The sequence below is a fragment of the Mus caroli genome, unplaced genomic scaffold, assembly GCF_978045245.1.
Source record: "Mus caroli unplaced genomic scaffold, Mus_caroli_1 scaffold_5, whole genome shotgun sequence".
NCBI lineage: Eukaryota > Metazoa > Chordata > Mammalia > Rodentia > Muridae > Mus > Mus caroli.
This window is the reverse complement of record NW_028227260.1, coordinates 56,866,229-56,887,811: the sequence shown is the minus strand read 5'-3', so window position 1 is coordinate 56,887,811 and position 21,583 is coordinate 56,866,229. Positions and strand designations below refer to the sequence as shown.

The following is a 21,583-nucleotide window of genomic DNA, read 5'->3' as shown; positions in this document are numbered from 1 at the left end:
AGAGTTTTGCACCACTATTAGCCCAGCACATGTTATAGGCAGGACTGATTATAGGTTTCAGGATTTGTGTCTAGGTTGATGGCCCATTCCCAGTGCTAGGAGCCTTTCTGATTATAGAAGATGGCCAGTTCAGGCTCCATATCCATCAGTACTAAGAGACTTTGTTAGGGCTACTCTTGCAGGAAGCTTTCAATATACCGAGTTTGTACATTGCTCCAAATGGCCCCCAATTCAATTAGCCTCTTCCGGTTCTCTTACTCCTCCCCACCCCCTAACTTGATCCTTCCTTTTCCAATCACCAACTGGCCCCAGTCAACCCACAAAATATATTCTATTTCTCCTTCAAAAAATATCCATCCATTTTCCTTAGATGCCCCCTTGTTACTTAGCCTCTCTGGGTCTATTGATTGTAGCATGGCTATCCTATACTTTTTGAGTAATATTCACTTATAAGTGAGTGCATATCATGTTTGCCTTTCTGGATATGCATTACCTACTCAGGATGATCTTTTCTGCTTCCATCCATTTGCCTGAAAAATTCATGATGTCATTGTTTTTAGAAGCTAAGTAATACACCACTGTATAAATTAACTGTATTTTAAAATCCATTCTTCTATTGAGGGACATCTAGGGTGCTTCAAACATCTGGCTATTGTGAATAAAGCTGCAATAAATATAGTTGATCAAGTATGATTTTGGTATGATTAAGTGGTTTAGATGAGTCTTGTGTTAGATATGTTCCCATTTTTCTGATGAACCACCATGTTGATATATATATATATATATATATATATATATATATATATATATACATATATATATATATATATATGTAAATATATTCTGTAATAGCGTATACTTCCTCTAGCAATGGAGGAGTGTTCTCCTTTTTCCATTTTATTGCCAGCTTGAGCTATCACTTGTGTTTTTGATCTTAGATATATTGACAGGCATAAGATGAAATCTCAAATTAGTTTTGATTTGTATTTCCCTGATGGCTAAGAATGTTGAACATTTCTTTAAATGCTTCTAGTCCATCTGAAATTCCTCTGTTGAGAACTGTCAGTTTAATTTTATCTCATTTTTGTTTTAATTTAATCCCATTTTAATTGGATTATTGGTTTTGTTGATGTCTAGTTTTTTTGGAGTTCTTGTATATGATTTTATGTTGAGGGTTTTGATCCACTTCGATTTGAGTTTTGTGATATGGATTTCTATTCTATATGCAGACATCCTTTTAGACGAGCACCATTTGTTGAAGATGCTTTCTTTTTTCACTGTATAGTTTTGTTGCCTTTGTAAAACATCAAGTATCCATAGGTGTGTGAGCTTATTTCTGGATTTTCAAACTAATTCCATTGATCAGCCTGTCTGTTTTTATGCCAGTACCATCCAGATTTTATTTCTATTGCTCTGTAGTGTAGTACAGCTTGTAATCAAAGATGGTGATACCTCTTTTAGGGTTTCTATATTTCCATATGAAGTTGAGTATTGTCCTTTCTAGATCTGTAAAGAATTGTGTTGGAATTTTGTTGTTTGCCTCAGATTGTGTGAATTTTGTTTTTAAGTACAATGTTTTTTTTTAATTTTTATTGGTTATTTTATTTATTTACATTTCAAATGTTTTCCCCTTTCCTGGTTTCCCCTCTGAAACTTCCTTATTCCACTCCCCCCCCCACCCCGGTTCTATGATGGTGCTCCCCCACACACCCATCCACTCCCACCTCATCGCCCTAGCTTTCCCCTATGCTGAGGCATCAAGCCTTTGCAGGACCAAGAGCCTCTCCTCCCGTTGATGCCAGATAAGGCTATCCTCTGCTATATATGTATCTGGAGCCATGGGTCCCTCCTTGTGTACTCTTTGATTGGTGCTTTAGTCCCTGGGAGCTCTGGGGCATATGGTTGGTTGATATTGTTGTTCTTCCTATGGGGTTACAAACCCCTTCAGTTCCTTCTGTCCTTTCCCTAATTCCTCCATTGAAGTCCTTGGGCTCAGTATGATGGTTGGTTGCAAACATCTGCATCTGTATCAGTAAGGCTCTGGGAGAGCCTCTCGGGAGACCTCTATATCAGGCTCCTGTCAGTATGACTGTCCCTTTTAAAGTCAGTGCCATTATTGTTATATAATATGCTTTATTTTTCTAGCTCTGAATTCAGGTGTCTGAAATTAATATACCCAGTCTTTATCTCTTTTGCTAACTATATGTGTGTTTTTTTCTGTGTTTTTATTTAATTTTTATGCTGTTTCGCATTTGAGGTTTGGTATATTGTTATTAATTAAATTATATTAATATTTAATAAATGAGGAGTTACTGTATTCCATAGAAATGTTGTATTGCCTTCACTTTTTATGTTAGGATCGGTAAATATTTTGGAATGACTATTTCTAGTTTAACATAATAGCCTAATGAACAGCCTTTTCTGTAGGATTAATTCTAGTCTTAATGGAGAAAGGAGGAAACCCTATAGGAGGATCAACAATATGAACTAACCAGTACCCCACAGAACTGTGTCTCTAGTTGCATATGTAGCAGAGGATGGCCTAGTTGGCCATCAATGGGAGGAGAGGCCCATGGTCTTGCGAAGATCATATGCCCCAATACAGGGGAATGCCAGGGTCAGGAAGCAGGAGTGGGTGTGTTGGGGAGCAGGGTGGGGGAAGGGTATAGGGGACTTTGGGGATAGCATTTGAAATGTAAATGAAGAAAATATCTAATAAAAAAAGAAGTGAAAAAAACTGTCTTAACAGCTGAAGTATCAATACAAAGCAGATATAGACAGAGACATAAATCAGTTAAAACCAACCAATGACCATAGTACAGAAAATTGGAAAAGTTATTTAGAGAGAAAACTAAGGAGTTTAAAATTATTTAAGATAAAATTAAAGATAATTATTGAGCAATATGAAATAGGCAGATAAAGGCTAAAAAATGAAGTGAGATTAAAGAAAGGAACGTTAAGAACAAAGGAGATAAGTTTTAGGAAGACTGAGAAGAGAAAAAACTCAATGTACATAAAATAATAATGTGTAGCCATAGATGATTGCAAGAAAAACAAACACTACAATTCACAGGATGTTTTAACAATAAAGGTAAAATAATACCAAAAGTGGAATGCAGTAAAGGATGAAGAGTGCAAGTTGCTAAAAAGTTGTTTTAAAAAGACAAGGCATTACAGAAGCATTTTTCTTGGTCTTCAAATACTAGATAAAGATTTTCTGTTGAGACACTGTCAAGTTTAAATTAGTTCCTTTGAAACATGATATAAATAGCTAAAAACAGACTTGGAATAAAACTGAGGATATAATCACCAGGAAACATTTGTTTGAGGCCCATATGATATGAATTGATAATTTTTTATGAACTGGAAGAAGGCAGAAGACTTGAAACTATTTTGTAACGTTGAATGAACTTGCTCCTAGTATAAGAACATCAATCTTAAGTTAAAATGGATGTCACATTATACAGACTCAGTAAAATTGTGTTTTTTTGTAGTGCTTTTATATTTCCAATTTAAGGATTAGAAATATAAAACTGGCAATGTTAGTTGTTTAATCTTTCACTGACTTTTCTGCCCACCAAATTAGAAAGGTGAACTCTATTGAGAAACTATTATAATTGTTTTACATTTCAGCATCATTTTATTTTATTTTTTATTTTAAGGGAAAATACTTTATTGACTGATTTGTCTTTCCAGCCCCAAATAATGAACCATTTTTATGATATACATGTATATCATTGGACTTTGTATTCATTAGACTACTACTCTCTCTTGTATGTATTTCTTATTTTGGCCCAACACTATGTAATAGCTCCACATCCCCACTTTAGATTGTATTTAATATATCATGTATTTATTTATATATCAACATAGATTCTGTTTCTATAAAGAATTAATAAGAATATTGGCCATGACTTTTTAAATCTAGATAACATTCATCAATAAAGTCACTTCACTATATTTATTTCTTCATCAATATTTAAGAGAACATTTGTTGGATATATTTGGTTGTTGACTTTCAGGTTTTGAGATATATATTTCTCTATATTCTTGAGTGTTCGAGTTTCTGTTGCAGCAGATAAGGTTATTCTGACATGTTTCTCTTACTATTTTTACTATTGTTTCGTTGATTTCTATGCTTGGGTTCTTGATTATAATAGGTTGTTGATGGTTTTTTTTTGTTTTTTTTTGTTTTTTTTTTACTGGCATATCTATTTGGACTCTGAATAATGTCCATTTCCATCCCTGTGTTAGCAATTATTTTTGCTCTAGTTTCATTAAATAGATTTCCTATGTCATTAGTTTTTAACTAGGCTCCTTCCACCACCCCCTGCACACACACAGAATTTTTGATTGGGTATAATAAACATTTTCTGAGATTCATAGAATTATAGTAATATTTACTGAATTCTTTATTGGTGCCTGAATGTTAATCAATCAACCTTGTCTTTCAGCCTAGATTTTTTTCCCTTGGTTTGGTTTTATCTGTTGTTGTGTTTGTATGTTCAGCATAATTTTCATGTTAGTTCCTTTTAAATAATTTCTATATATTTATGCTAAAATTTTATACATTTTTTTCTGATCTCATTTTGTTGTTACTTTTAGATCATTACATATATTTAAAAGGATTTTTCTAATACATTTGACTGATAATCTCAGAGTCTGTATTGGGTTATGGATAGTTTCTTTTCGTTTGTTTCACCCGGATAGTTTCTTTTCGTTTGTTTCACCCCTCAAAGATACTATGCTCATTTGGGTTTTTGTGACTTTATATTTTGGTAGAAAATGAACATGGGCATTGAATATTAAAATATGGTGACATTAAAATCAGAGTCTCTTTCCAGTGATAACCTTTTTATTTGTTAAATTGTGTGTGCCTATGTGCCTTTGCGTGTGTGTGTGTGTGTGTGTGTGTGTGTGTAATTTTCAGTCATCTGTTATCTCTTTCACCAGCATGGACACTAGAAATTGAATTCTGATCTTTGGTTTTCACCACTGAGTCATCTCAAGAGCCCGGTTTTACTTTAAAAAAAAATCTGTATTTTTTTGTGTGATATTAAAGTCTATGTCTGTTTGTTTTGTAGTCAACTTATATTTTCAAAAAAAAAAATCTCTGAGTGCTAGACTTAAAATTAAAACAACAGCAACAAAATCTATCCCTGGTTGTATAGATTGTTTGCTTGTTTGTTTTGTGTCTTAAGAGCGTATTGTTTGTTTGTTTGTTTGTTTGTTTGTTTAGCCTATCTTTTATCTTTTGGCCAAAGTACCAAAAGTATCATTTGGTACTTAGGATAGAGATCAGCTTGAAATGAACGATCAGGATGGTTTTAGCTGTTTTTGTTTTTCCTACCAAACAATAGTTAATCTGCTATTTGTCCCATTTGTAATTTTTCCCAAACATATGTAAATTGTTTATTAACCTTCCAGTATTTTTAAATATTATTTGCATTTTATCTTAACCAAGTTTTCTTTTTATTATTTTCGAGTGAGAAATGATCAACTCGATACAGTTCTTTCTTTTTTCAGTTTTTTTTAAATTGGAATTTTTAAATTTATACTTTGAATGTTATCCCCTTTCCCGATTCCCCCTGAAACCACCTATCCCATCCCCCCCCAATCCTCCTGCTTCTATAAAGGTGTGCCCCACCCACCTACCCACTCCTGTCTCCCCGCCCCCCTCTTCCCCTACACCAGAGCATCAAGCCTTCACAGGACCAAGGGTCTCTTCTCCCATTGATGCCCAACAAGGCCATCCTCTGCTACATATGCAGCTGGAGTCATGGGTCCCTCCATGTGTATTCTCTGTTTAGTGGTTTAGTCTCTCGGAGTTCTGGGGCATCTGGTTGGTTGATATTGTTGTTCTTCCTATGGGGTTACAAACACCTTTAGTTCCTTCAGTCCTTTCCCTAACTCATCCATTGGAGACTCTATGATCAGTCCAATGGTTGGCTGCGAGCATCCACCACTATTTGTCAGGCACTGGCAGAGGCTCTCAGGAGACAGCTATATCAGGCTCCTGTCAGCGTGCATTTTTTTTTTTTTTTTGATTATTTGAGACAGGGATTCTCTGTATAGCCTTGGCTATCCTGAACTCACTCCGTAGACCGGGCTGGCCTTGAACTCAGAAATCCACCTGCCTCTACCTCCCAAGTGCTGGGATTAAAGGCATGTGCCACCACTGCCCGGCTCAGCATGCAGTTCTTGGTATCAACAATAGTGTCTGAGTTTGGTGACTGTATACGAGATGGATCCCTAGGTGCAGCAGTTTCTGGATGGCCTTTCCTTCAGTCTCTGCTCCACACTTTGTCTCCATATTTGCTCTCTTTGGATCTATCCCAGATATGCTAATGTAGATTGGCACAATAATTTATGGGTAAAATCTGCCATGCTACTTTTGTTTCATGAATGAGGATCCAAATTTGAAATATAAATTGCCTCAAAATGACAATAAAATGAAGACAGGTGGAAGAAAAGACAATTAAAATTACCATAGTGTCAGTATTCCTTTAATTGATTCAGTGTTGAGTTAATCAGTTTTCCAATTAATACCTGAAAGAGTCAGCATATTAAGGAAAACTTTATTTTGCCTCCCAGTTTTGGCGATTTAAGTGCATGTTTAGATAACTAAATTGCTTTTGGTTCTGTAAAGGTGTGACACATGTTGACAGTATATGCAGAGTGAAACTCCTCATTGTCAGATAAATAGAAAAGGAAGGAGCTTGGTTCTTACAAAATACTTGAAGAGTTTTTCTACAGTGATTTAAGACATTCTATTTGGTTCCATCTCTCTAGCTCTGCTTCCTCGCAATAGTGCTACAGGCTTGAAACTATCCCTTTTAATACGCAGATTTTGCCGACATTCTGTTTCAAAATATGGGAGGCATCAAATTTTAACATTGTTTTCTATTGTTTTTACAAATTTGGGTTTATGCTTATGTTTCAGTGCTTCTTTTGGGTAATGAAATCTTTTACCTGTTTATTCTGATGTTTTGTATGCCTAAATATAATTTTATTAACACTCTCATTAAATATATTTTAAATCTTTATTAAGAATAATTATTAGGCCGGGCGTGGTGGCCCACGGGAGGCAGAGGAAGGCAGGTTTCTGAGTTTGAGGCCAGCCTGGTCTACAGAGTGAGTTCCAGGACAGCCAGAGCTATACAGAGAACCCTGTCTCGAAAAAACAAAAAAAGGAATAATTATTAAATATTAATATTTTACTTTTATTAAAAACACTTAGAGATAACCTATTCAGAATTTAAATGTTTATAACTTAATAAATCATTGAACATAGTAAATGGCTTAAAGTTAATCACTCATTTTAAAAAAGGAAAAACACAATATTGAAATTACATATTAGCTTTTGAATCTACAAAAGTTATCTAGACTTAGAAATTCCTTAGGATTCATGATACAACCTTGTAAACTAACACCAGGGTTCAAATTCTCTTTATGTTTTTGTTATAAAAATGCACATTGGGGTCTGGAGAGATGGCTCAGCAACTAAGAGCACTGACTGCTCTTCCAAAGGTCCTGAGTTCAAATTCCAGCAACCACATGATGGCTCACAACCACCCATAATGAGTTCTGATGCCCTCTTCTGGTGTGTCTGAAGACAGCTATGGTGTACTTACATATAATAAATAAATGTGTCTTTACAAAAAAAGAAAGAAATGCACATTGAAAATGCATTTTCTCTTTGTTTTTTGGATACTTCTAATAGCTCTGTTTTAATGATACCTATACCTAAAAGTCAACAAGGAAAAAAAGTAATATACTTAGTTAAAGTTCTAACATTCCTTAGATCACAGCATATGCTTTTCCCTTCCATACTACTAATATATGTTGTGAGAGTTAAACATTAGGTAACAGAGACAGACTACTTGAAGGTTTCAGATTCTTTATATGATTAGGGTTTTGACTTCCAACTTTTATTTATACACTTTTAGCATTTGATCATTATAACTTTTCTCATATTTAATTCTATTTGAGTGTATTTTTGAGTATTTGAGTATAATCTTCATAAATATAAATAGCTTTCAAAATGTTATTTCTATTATTTCCAACTTAGACCATATCTTTTACCTATCCTTTATCTTCTATTTCTTTGTCTTATATTTGTCAATTAATACCTTAGACAGTTTTGCTTCTGCTGTTATGTCTTATATGCATCCATAATTGTATGTATTTGTATACATTTTAAGAATCATATGTAAGATGTAATCTGATATTTGTCATTTTTACTTTTGATTTCCAAATCAAAGTACTCCAGTTGAATCCATTTTTTTGTAATTTTTTTAATTAGGTATTTTCCTCATTTACATTTCCAATGCTATCCCAAAAGTCCCCCATACCCTCCCCTCCACCCCCCTACCCACCCACTCCCACTTTTTGGCCCTGGTGTTCCTCTGTACTGGGGCATATAAAGTTTGCAAGTCCAATGGGCCTCTCTTTCCAGTGATCCCGAGTAGGCCATCTCTTGATACATATGCAGCTAGAGTCAAGAGCTCCAGGGTACTGGTTAGTTCATAATGTTGTTGCACCTATAGGGTTGCAGATCCCTTTAGCTCCTTGGGTACTTTCTCTAGCTCCTCCATTGGGGGCCCTGTGATCCATCCAATAGCTGACTGTGAGCATCCACTTCTGTGTTTGCTAGGCCCCGGCATAGTCTCACTAGAGACAGCTATATCTGGGTCCTTTCAGCAAAATCTTGCTAGTGTATGCAATGGTGTCAGTGTTTGGAGGCTGATTATGGGAAGGATCCCTGAATATGGCAGTCTCTAGATGGTCCATCCTTTCATCTCAGCTCCAAACTTTGTCTCTGTAACTCCTTCCATGGGTGTTTTGGTCTCAAATTCTAAGAAGGGGCAAAGTGTCCACACTTTGGTCTTCGTTCTTGAGGTTCATGTGTTTTGGAAATTGTAACTTATATCTTGGGTATTCTAAGTTTCTGCGCTAATATCCACTTATCAGTGAGTATATATCATTTGAGTTCTTTTGTGATTGGGTTGCCTCACTCAGGATAATGCCCTCCAGGTCCAACCATTTGCCTAGGAATTTCATAAATTCATTCTTTTTAATAGATGAATAGTACTCCATTGTGTAAATGTACCGCATTTTTTGTATCCATTCTTCTGTTGAGGGGCATTTTCTTATAAGCAACAAAATATTGGATGCTCATGGTTAAATAGTCTTTTATTTATTAACTCAGTTTATACCATAACTTAGTTATGAGTAGAGCTACAATAAACATTTATATGCACATATCTCTGTGATATGTGGATTTACTGAGTTACTTACAAACTTCCTGGATTCACATGCTGGATGATATGGTAGTTATATATTTAAGTTTCTGAGGAATCTTGGTACTGATTTTCACAATACACTAGACTAATTTACATTCCTACAATTTTATTATTTTTTATGTTTTATATACAATATGTTTTGATTATATATTTTCACCATCTCAAATCTTCCCATATCCTACCTACCTCCCTATCTACTCATTTCTGCATTCTTTAAAACACAAGAAAGCACACATACACACACACACACACACACACACACACACACAAATCTTGTCCTGGACTGTGATTGATACACCCAGTTGTTGTAGTAGCAAAGTAATCTCTGCTCAAATCATCCCAGCTGCTGTGGCACATATAGAATACATACGCATGCCGCCTTACATTTTAATATGTCTTAACCAGCTCAATGGCTGAGCCACTTCCTAAGCTTCATGTGGCTGATGTAATTTCAGATGATCCCAAATCATCACTTATTAAAACCTATATATTCCATCTTGACTGCCCTGGACCCAGACCTGCAACCCTTTTGGGCCGTGATCCCTGGTTCATACATGTAGGCTGTCTCTCTATCTTGTACTTCTCAAGTTTTGCAGCTAGGCCTTTTCTGTCATGGCGTCTGTCCTTTCCTCCTTCCTTGGCCCCTTGCCCTAGAATCCTAAAAGCCCTGCTGTTTCTCTGCCCAACTAGTCGCCCTGACAACTTTATTTATCGATCAAAACCAACTAAGGGGAGGGACCCTCAGTGTCTTAAGTGCAGATGTGCATATTTCCATGTAATTTTGGGGACCCAATTAACATAATACAAGCATGAGACCAAATCCACAGCACCCAATGCCACAGTTGCTCTCTCCCTCCTTCAGCAAATATCAACTGTAAATAACTTCTTGGTTAGGAGTGTAATTTTTTCCCTGTTCAACTTTCTTTGTGCTGTTATTTTACTGGCTTTTGCAATTCTTGTGCATGCTGTCACAGTTGCTGTGATTTTATGTGTGTATCAGTGATGTTAGAAGACACTGTTTCTTTGAAGTGACCCACAACTTCTGGATCTTTCTGACTCATCTTTCACATAGATCCTTGAGCCTTGAGAAGAGGAAGTTGATAAAGATTATCCCACTTAAGATTAAGTACACACACATATACACACACACGCGTGTGTATATATATATATATATATATATATACACACACACATGGGGAAATTGACTATTGCTTTTGTTATCCAGTAGTGTGTATAGAATTTTCTGGCACTATGAATGCTAGTTAGAAGGCATAAAATTTCTAGTTGGCCAGCAGATAAATTCTCCTTTTTTGATGACGAAAGTAAATGGTATTTTCAGCAATAGGGCTTACCATCTGTTTACTTGATGATATCCATTTAGGCTGGAGCAATCAACTCTCTAATTACTAAGAATGTTGAACATTTTTCATATAAATATTAGCTCTTTGTCTTTTTATTGAAAACTATTCATTTGCTCATTTATTTATTGGAGCATTTTAGGTTGTTTTGTGTTTTGATTTTTGAAATTTTAGATATTAATCAGTTTTCAGATACAGAGGTGGCAAAATTTCTCCTATTCTATTGCTTATCTTAGTACCATCCAAATTTCTCTTATGAACATTTAATGCAAAGTTACTCAATACAGTACTCTCAAACCAAATCCAAGGACACATCAAAGATACCATCCACCATGACCAAGTAGGCTTCATCCCAGGAATTCAGGGATAGTTCAACATAAAAAAATCCATCAGTGTAATACACCTTATAAACAAATCACAAGAAAATCCCACATATTCATCTTTGACAAAGTACAACACCGTTCTTTTTTTTTTAATTAGGTAATTTCCTCAATTACATTTCCAATGCTATCCAAAAAGTCCCCAATACACCCCCCCAGTCCCCCACCCACCCACCCCCACCCCTTGGCCCTGGCATTCCCCTGTACTGGGGCATATAAAGTTGGCAAGTCCAATGGGCCTCTCTTTCCAGTGATGGCCTACTAGGCCATCTTTTGATACAAATGCAGCTAGAGACAAGAGCTCTGGGGTACTGGTTAGTTCATAATAATGATCCACCTATGGGGTTGCAGAACTGGGAAAGGGGATATAACATTTGAAGTGTAAATAAAGAAAATGTCCAAATAAAAGAAAAAGAAAAACAAGAATTATATATATAACAGGTAATTTTAACCATTGAAATATTGTTTACTGTATTATTTAAATGCATATTAAAATATTTAAAGAGAAAATGCTTCAGTATATGTTGTACATAAAATGATAAAAATTTAACTGGTATTGGAATGAATGCTTTTAATTTCAGCATTCAGTAAATTGATGCATAAAGACAAAGATTTGAGACCAAATAGCAGGTTTCATGATAATCTATGCCACTTGTTAAAAACATTCATTATGTATGTTATGAATAAAATTCTATAAATAACAATAATAATTAAGCTTAGTGAGGAAGGCATGTCAAAACCTGAAATGAGCAACAAAATTAGGATATATTTGTATAGAATATATATGATATGAACCACTACTATGTACAATAACATAACAGATTTTCACACATTATGCTGAATAAAAGATACAAATGTATCACATATTGTACAAACAATTCTATAGTTTCTATTCATGTGAAGTTTAAAAGCAAGCAAAGATTTTTATGGTATTTCTTTAAACAGAGATGCTGTGGACTGGACAGGAGCCAGAAAAAGACTCCTATGTACTGGAAATATTTTTAATCTGAGGCATGCTTTATGGTTGGTTACATACATAAAATTTCATTTGTTTACATTGCTCTATGTTATGCCATACCCCTTAACAAGTTAAAGATAACCTCAGAAAACGTGTCAGTATAACATATGGATGAATATAAAACAGTTTCTTGTTAGATCAATTTCACCAAGAGAAATCCAGAATTTGAATTCTCAACTTCTGGTGTCTTCCATATGTCTGTAGTTGTTCATTTATGGCTTTATGGCTTGGCCTGTCCTCTAGCCCATCTGTTTTGTGTGTCTAATCTGTCCCTGTTTTGTCCATGTGCCTATTGTGCCTCTCTGTGCCTGCCCATAACAAAGGTCTTTGCTCTATATTTCTTGAATAGCATAGAAAACATGGCATTGGGAATGAATGAGAGATATACTGCAGAAATCTAACAGTTTTACAAGGGAAAATTCATTTTATTGACCCCAACTAACCCAAAAGTGCTCAGCACTGCAAACAGAAGTTGTAAAGCTATATCCACATGCTGTTTTTAAAAACCTTTTTGGTAGATATTTATTGTATAAAATTATTTTCAACCTGATGGTTACTTTTAACAAACAATTACTACAACATACACAAATATTACTTTTATTCATGGGCATGCAAGAGTACATAATTCAGGAGTATATGTGGTTGTAAAAGTTGACTATATGGGAAATCCAAGCCACAATAACATTAGTTACATAGTTCTCTTATAGACATATGAACTTAAACAGCCTAAGTACACAGGACGACAGCAGTATATTATACCAAAAGTTCATTCTTTCTGGAGTCAACATATATTTTTAAAACTGTATCACACATAATGTCTCATTAAAATAAGTAAATTAATTCATCTAGATATAATAATAATGAATTCATTACATACCATCATAAATAACATATCTAAACACAAAAGGAAGATTATTATAATTTGAAACACTTTTAATTATCATTTAATGGATGATACTGAACATGTGTATTTGCTTGCATATCACATTTCTAACCTACTCATGAAAACTCTTAAGTGAAAATACACTTAATGTATTTTAGTAATATTATGAAAACAGTTTTGATCTCATGAATCCCCTGACTGATCTTGAGGACACATAGAATTTTCCAGTACACCCTTTAAACATGTTATATAGTAACCATGAAAATAATGATAGCAGTTGGTATAGATAAAAACTTAATAAAACTTGAATGATCTAAATATTCAATAATCACATTAACAATGAACGAAAAAACAAGATTCATAAAAAGAAAATACTCTAAATGACATAAATAAGGTAATTGCATTTAATTTAAATAGTTTAATACTTAATTTTTAAAAAGGCCTTACAGCTGGATTAAAATGTATCTAAATTACTTTAAGACTTTGAGCAGATGCAGAGACTAGGGGGACATTGGAACCCCTGCAGAAGAGGGGAGAAGATTGTAGGAGCTAGAAGGGTAAACGATACCACAAAAATATGGCCCACAGAATCAACTACTCAGTGCACATAGGGGACTCACAGAGACTGAAGCAACAATTACAGAGTCTGCATAGGCCTGAACTGAGTTCTCTGCATTATATTACTGTTATGTAGCTTGGTGTTTTAGTAGGACTCCCAACAGTGGGAGTGGGGATGTGTCTGACTCTTCTGCCTGTGCTTGAGTCTCTTTAACTGCTACTGGGTTACCTTATATGAGGACCAACCTTAATATGAGGGTTTGTGCTTAGTCTTATTGTAACTTGTTATGTACTGTTAATTTGATGTCCTTGGAAGTCCTGCTTTGTTTTTTGAAAGGAAATGGAGGATGAATGGATTTGGGAGAGAGGGGAGGGATTGGGAGCAGAGGAGGGAAGGGATACTTTGGTCAAGATATAATGTGTGAGAGAAAAATTTTATATATTATATATGTATGTTTATATGTGAGAAATAAATTTTAAAAGAGTGACAATCTAAATGCAAGTATGCTGGAATATTGAAACCAAAAACTGGGAAAGGTTGAACTGTGTAAACTTAAATTATGTGATATTCAGTAACATACATGTTTCTTATAAATAGTATGGCAAGTAAACCGGTGTGGGGGGAGAATATGCATGCCATATGATTTCATTAATATGAAATACCAAAAATAAAATTTTGAGACAATTGAAAGCATTGATTATTACTCGAACTATAGTCTGGGATAGGAACATGAAGGGGATATTCTATATTTTATAATATAATTCTATAGTTTCTGTTGTAATTGTGCAGGCATATTCATATGTAAAATATCATTAAGCTACATATCTGTCAGGTGTGTACTTGTGTATTATAAAATTAAGTAGTTTTAAAATATCTGTGGTGAGCAGATAAATCACTTAAATGTTTATTTTTGTAAATATTGACAGTTGAATAAAACAATTATGATAGAAAATATGGGAAAGAAGTTTCAGTATAAAAGTTTTAACATAATTGTTTTATTGGAAAATGAAATTTATATTGATTAAATAGATTTAAGTCATATGGATGTTAAAATTTATTTTTTAAGGATAATATTGAGAGACTATATAATGTCTGAACTAAAGTATGTAGAGACCCAAAGGAAAATGTTAATAGAATTCAAAGAATTTGAAACATGGGTCTAAGAAAATGAAACCATGGTACAGAAAAAAAAAAGACAGATTTAGTTGTATTTCATTGGAATCACTATAAATGTGTCTGGATAAATGCAAACTGTTAAAACATAGATAAATACAGATTGTTCCTCAGATTCAGAATATATTTCCTTCAATAAGGAATGAAAACAATGGAGATAAGGTTCTATTGATATATATTCTGTTCCCTTAAATAAATAATTTTATGTCAATAAACACTAATTTATGTCTTCTTCTTTTTTAGTCTGATCTTACCCATGAAAATGAATCTGATATAATAGACGTGGTAAGTGTACCTTTAAGACTTTTAAAAGGAAATATTTCTTATTCACTATATTGTTCATTATACTATTGCAGTATATACATTTCCTTTACTACTCTGTATGATAATGAGTTATTTATATAGAGAGAATATTTAAAGTATATTTTGGTTTATTTGTAACATACAAATGCAGTTGGGTATAATTAAATATTTTATACAAAGCATTCTAGTTTGTTAGACAAAACAATAACTATAGTGAAGATTGAATTATAAAAATTCTTATTTCATACTAAAACTGAAAGGTATTTATTAATATTTATGACTGTTCCTTATGAAACTGTTTTTGTCAGAGATTCTGTTTTTAGAGTGTTTGTTATCCCCTAAATACGTGTTAATATATTTTATGCAAAATTATTTATAGCAAATATTGTCATGGATGCATTCATCTTCATTAAAGGTTCACTCACTGTTATTGAACTTTTCTCATTTAGTTCCACTAAATAGCATTTTTATTTTATATTCATTTAAATACACATGCTCATCTTTTATAGGTGTACAGACCGCTTGATATATATAGTTTAGATAAATAGGAAATTTAATTTTTCTCATTTCTAAATCAAGCTAGTATTAATTTTAAGGAAATTTTTAAGTGGCTTGAGCACACATGATTTTAAGTGCCTTAATAGATTCACACCCCACCCCATTGCTTAGCAATCATTTGCTCCATAAAAAGAAATCACCTAATAGCAATTTCATTCCTAACATATTATCTAGCATAGAAATATACCAAATTGTCTTTAAATTCTTTCCTTTTTCAATTCTTTTGGCTTTCAGACTTATTTCTTTTGTAAGTGAAAATGTTCTGGTAAGATATAAAAATGTTAAATATATTTTCCTGTTAAGAGTTAACATGTTTTAAGGGCCCCCTGTTTGGGAGTCAGGAAATTTTATTTGAACATTCTAAAGCAATAATGAACTAGATGTTACTTAAATGTCCCAGCCAGGGTTATGAAAATTAAATGTTTCTAAATTACAAATTTAGTTCCAGTAAGAGTTTCATAAAAGAAAATCAACCCCTTCACAAAAGAAGTATGTCACACACATTTTGAAAAGATCCTGTGTTTCATGCAACGGTAGACAAGATGTATAAAGCCATGCAAACCAAAACATTTTTTTCACTATTCATCATCCCCCTAAAAAGTTCCCCAATCAATCTATATATCTAAATGCTACCAGTAACCTATACTTACATGACATTATTAATGTTAGATACATTTATAACTCCTCCTTGTTTTTAAATAATTTCTGATGTATAACCTCCATTGAACACCCCAAAAGTTGTAAGAGTAACTTATATCTTAATTTAGGAGAGAGGGAAATATAATCAGTTTAGACATTCAGTTAAAATGTAAATTTATAAAAAATTTTAAACGACTAATAAAAACAAGTATCTTCTCCAATTAACACTTTGCTTGCTAACTCTATTGTAAATTGCATTATACAGAGTACACCTCTACTTTCATACTGTATCTTGTTTGGATGGAATTGAAAATGGGGTTGATTTTAAGATACATAAATGAGTTTAATCCAACTAAAATCCACCTATTAAGACAACAGCAGATATAGTCCTTATAGAATTTAATAGTTTTTAATTTTGTTAAAAAAAAGATAAATTTGAGTGGAGAATTGACTGAAAACAAGTGAATATAGATGGGAGCAGGTTCATGGAGATATGTTCAAACAATTGAGTTACCCTCTGATATTTTCTTCTTTCATTGGTTCTGGATGTCAGGTATTTGCTGCGTATTTTATTATTATTATTGTTGCCATGATAGAGAATTTATGTACAAATGGAAGTTTGATTCTCAGTACAGACATGTTTGTCTGTGCTGCTACATCTCCAATGATGGGATTGTGGAGGAAGTCTGTATGCTAGAATAAGAGGAAGGAGATGAATAAAGCAGATATTTATTGGGGCATTCCTTATCTCAGCTATGCTGTGTGGGACTGCATTCTTTATCAGCTTTATAGTCATTTATTACCATGCTTCTAGAGCCATTCCTTTTGGAACAATGGTGGGCATTTTCTGCATCTGCTTTTTTTTTTTTTTTTTTTTTTTTTTTTTTTTTTTTTGCTATTCTTCCTATAAATCTTGTTGGTACAATACTTGGTCGAAAACTGTCAGGTCAGCCCAACTTCCCTTGTCAATTCATTGCTGTGCCTCATCCTATCCCAGAGGGGGAAAAATGGTTCTATAGAGCCTGCAGTTATTGTTTTCCTGGGAAGAATTTTACCTCTTGGCTCAATTTTTATTGAAATGCATTTCATCTTCATGGTTTTCTGGGCATATAAGATCTATGGCTTTATGATTGTGGCGCTGGTCACTTTGTGCATTATAACCATCTTTGTGACCATTGTGTGCTAAATTTAGGGCCCTTCTCAAAGATAGATTTTGTAAAGTACAAGATTAAATGAGGCACGAGAACACAGAGATCAGAGCAGAAGAAGCATCCTTATGTTTTTTAAATTTTTTTATTAGATATTTTCTTTATTTACATTTCTAATGTTATCCCCTTTGCTCGTTTCCCCTCCAAAATCCCCTATCCCATCTCCCCCCTCCCCCTCTTACCAACCCACCCACTGTTGCTTCACTGTCCTGGCATTCCCCTATACTAGCCTTCACAGGACCAAATTTGTCCTTAGGGAATAATCTCCTAGGGCTAGGGATATTTCCATGTTAGAATGCTTACCCATCATACATGTACAAGTCCCTAGATTAAATTCTCAGCAATATGTAAACACCCCTCATCTTCTGTTTTAATCTTAGTTCTTTTGTTATATTTCTTCTTAGAAAAGTATAAATTGATACATGCTAGATTCAGATATCATTTCTAGAATTCAAGTTTTGGAATATCTCTGGTAAAATTAACAGTATTGTGAAATAAAACAAAATCTTAGACTTGGAAGACATTTTAGTTTTTGTCCAGCAACATACTCCAACATTTTAATCACTGTTCATATATGCAAGTTTACAGATAAAAGTCTTGGTTCTTAGCACTTATTTCACTTCAATTATTCCTGTACACTTAAGATAAATTTTAAAAATGAAGAAACTATACTTTATGGGCTTTAATATACTTCTGCAAAGTCATACAGCTAATTAATTGTACATATAGGGTTTGAATGTGAATTACGACAGCAAAATTTGTATTTTGCTGTGGATATCACAATTTATATAACCTACACTTATATGATTGTAGTTTTAGGAAATACTGTTATCTGAGAAGCTTTTACTGTATATGTTGATAGTTCTTAGTGTCAGATCATCCCACCACAGATTGCTATAGAATCCATTACTGTGTAGCATGAATGCATTTTTCTTTTTCTTTTTTTTTTTTGTCTTTTGTTTGTTTGGTTTTTTGTTTTTGTTTTTGTTTTTTTGAGACAGGGTTTCTCTCTATAGCCTGGCTGTCCTGGAACTCACTTTGTAGACCAGGCTGACCTCGACCTTAGAAATTTGCCTGCTTCTGCCTCCCAAGTGCTGTGATTAAAGGCGTGCGCCACCACGCCCGGCATAAATGCATTTTTCTTATTTTGTTTCTTGGGAAATGACAAAACTCTTACCTTTTCTACATGTGTGTCCTAAGATACTTCAGTTCAATGCTATTCTTTTACTCGTATATACACTAAGTTCATCCCATATGTATGGTCCAAGAAATGTACATTCTACATAAAGCAGCTGTTTTATATGTGAAAATAAAGATATATCTGAAACACAGAGAAAAAATATAAACATGGTTAACATACCTTGAGGTTTTTTTTTTCTCAACAGATTTAAGATAACCAGTTGATTAAAACTTTTATCTCCTATTAAAACAGACAGAATCTATTTTGTTTAAAAGTATTTTCCATTTGAACTTATAAAGCATGTAACACAAGTTAAAATTTTTGGCATTCTTGATATTTTTGTGTACCAAATTAAATTAACTCTGGAGGATGAAATATATATTTGGTACAAACATGAATATAGTGAGTCTATTTTTCTCTTTATTTAAATCACTGTATTTTCCTATGCCAGTTATGTAAAAATATTTCTCAAGTGTTATAAAGGAATATATACAAAAATGAATGAAGTCAGACTGGTTGTAAACATCTGTAACCCAAGAATTCTGTATGATGAAACAGGAAGATTATAACTTAAAGGCCAACTTGAGCTACATAGCAAGACTGATTTGAAAAAATAGTAATTATATCTATTTTTAGCATTGAGGGGCATTGAGGATGATGTGAACACACTCTCTCTCTCTCTCTCTCCTCTTCTCCTTCCCTCCCTTCCTTCCTCTGTGTGTGTGTGTGTGTGTGTGTGTGTGTGTATGTATGTATGTATGTGTATATCTATCTGTCTTATGGAGTGAATCAAGCCAATTAACATCCATCACTTTACATGCCTATCATACTTTTCTAAAGTTACCCCAAACATTGAATAGACATTGAAATGTCCTTAATGATAACATTGAAATACTAATTGGAATGGTAATTCCTGGAGACTGATGCATGAGGTAGGATGGGATATAGAGTAAGTTTCAATCAGATGAGTGGAATGCATTTTTTAAGCCCCGTCAGTTTTATTAGACTTTAATAGAAAATATCCAAGGCAGGCAAGCATAATTCTCAGAAGCTTCAGGGAATGGTGTGACTAGAGAAAAGAAACAAAACCATGCTGTTTGATTTAAATAGACATAGGTGTCACCATTTTGAGGATCAGCAGCCATATGTCAGGGAGGAGTGCATTAGAGAAAGAATAAAGAAGCCAAAAATATAAAAAAAGACATATTAAGCTATGGTCAGCATCTAAAAGAGAAATAAAGATAAAAGTACTATATCTTTTTGAGTGGCAAATGCATCAGAACCTTATGGTAACTTATACAGGCTGCCAAAGAATACATTTTAGGATTTAATGCACTGTATGATTCCTATAATTAACAGTAATAGTATTAATTAATAGTTGTATGTATATTTAAGAATTGCTAAGGTAAATTGCTTTAATTTAAAATTGTATGCCATACATAAGTTATTTGCTATGAGCATTCACAAATTTACAAATTCAGTGGTTACATATACAGATTTAATCATTAACATTTTCAGTACTAATTACTTATAATTGGTTATCTTATTTATTTACATTTCAAATGTTCCCCCTCCCCTTTGCCTCTATGACCATGCTCCCCCACCCACCCATCCCCACCTACCCACCCACCTACCCATTCCCACCTCACAGCTTTATTATCTTGCATCTATCTACACAGAGTACACAAGGTATAGGAAGAACATTTTTGAAATGTTGAGACGAAGCTTAAAAGGTTTTAAGTGTGCTGTTGTGGGTGCATCTATAGTAAACACTCCCTTTTCATTATCATCAATGTATCATTTATAGTAAGGTCAATAACATACTACTACATTGAATATGTCTGACATGAAAGATAAGAATATTAAAAAATCCATATCTAACTCCAGGATTTACCAATACACTTTTATTTACTTAAAGGCAACATCACACAAACTGTAAATATTTCCATAGATGGTGTGAAAACTACTTATATGGAATGATAATTGTCAACAGTACATATTTATAGAGCTCTATTCTGGCAATTATAATGAATTATGTGTAAACTGTAGTTTCTATATTGAGCTGAATGATAACTGGATAGTTAATTGCGCCATCATTTGTCACTCTACTTAAAAATTTTGAAATTTAGTTTTTTAAATCTTAATTTACATATTAATTAATATTTTAGATACCATACAAAACAATTGTTTTTATTGTGACTATAATACTTTTGTTGCTGCAACCAAATTCCTGACAAAGACATGACTTAAGGAAGGGTTTGGTTTGTTTTTTTTTTTACAGTTTAAAAAGTAAAGCAATCCATCATAATGGAGAGGGCATAGTTGCAGTTTACACTGTGTTCATAGTCTTTAGGAAGCAGAAAGTGGAAAGAAAGTGTTTAGGCCTACCTTCAATCACACAGCCAAGTGACTCATTTCTCCAGCAAAGTTCTACCTCCTAAAGGTTCAAGATCCTTCTAAAAAGCATGTTATCTGGAGGAGTAATTGGTCAAACAAACAATGAATTTTCTTAACTGTCATTTAATTATCCAATTCTTTTAATTACATGATTTTGAAAGATTAAAATTTATTCTGTTTAACTTTTTAATGAATATTTAGAGACTGTGATTGTACCTTAAATCCATACTTGCAAAAGTATACAAAAATTTTGCACTAAATGTGCTTTAAAAGCAAGCTGTAGTGAATGGATGAAGAGATGTAATATGTTTTGGTTCCTTTTATCATTGTGATAAGACACTGTGACCAAGGTAATTTATAAAGGAAACAGTTTATTGGGTGCTTACAGTTTAAAATCGCAAGTTCATGACCACCATGGTGTAGAGCATGAAAGCAGGTAGGCAGGCAGGCATGGTGCTAGAACAGTACTAATGATGATATACCCTGAGCCACAAGCACATTATATGTATGTGTGTATATATATATAATTGTTTGACCAATTACTCCTCCAGATAACATGCTTTTTAGAAGGATCTTGAACCTTTAGGAGGTAGAACTTTGCTGGAGAAATGAGTCACTTGGC

At 33.6% G+C, this 21,583-nt stretch overlaps 1 protein-coding gene across 4 annotated transcripts in view; it reads left to right on the top strand.

Annotated features, from left to right (window-relative positions):
- Nucleotides 1–21,583, top strand: part of LOC110286342 (uncharacterized) — a 343,296-nt gene that overhangs the window by 101,197 nt on the left and 220,516 nt on the right. For all 4 annotated transcript variants that reach the window (XM_085837621.1, XM_085837619.1, XM_085837618.1 and 1 more), the window contains one exon: nt 14,920–14,961. In XM_085837621.1, coding sequence (XP_085693747.1) covers nt 14,920–14,961 — 42 coding nt within the window. The remainder of the gene's footprint in view (nt 1–14,919; nt 14,962–21,583) is intronic.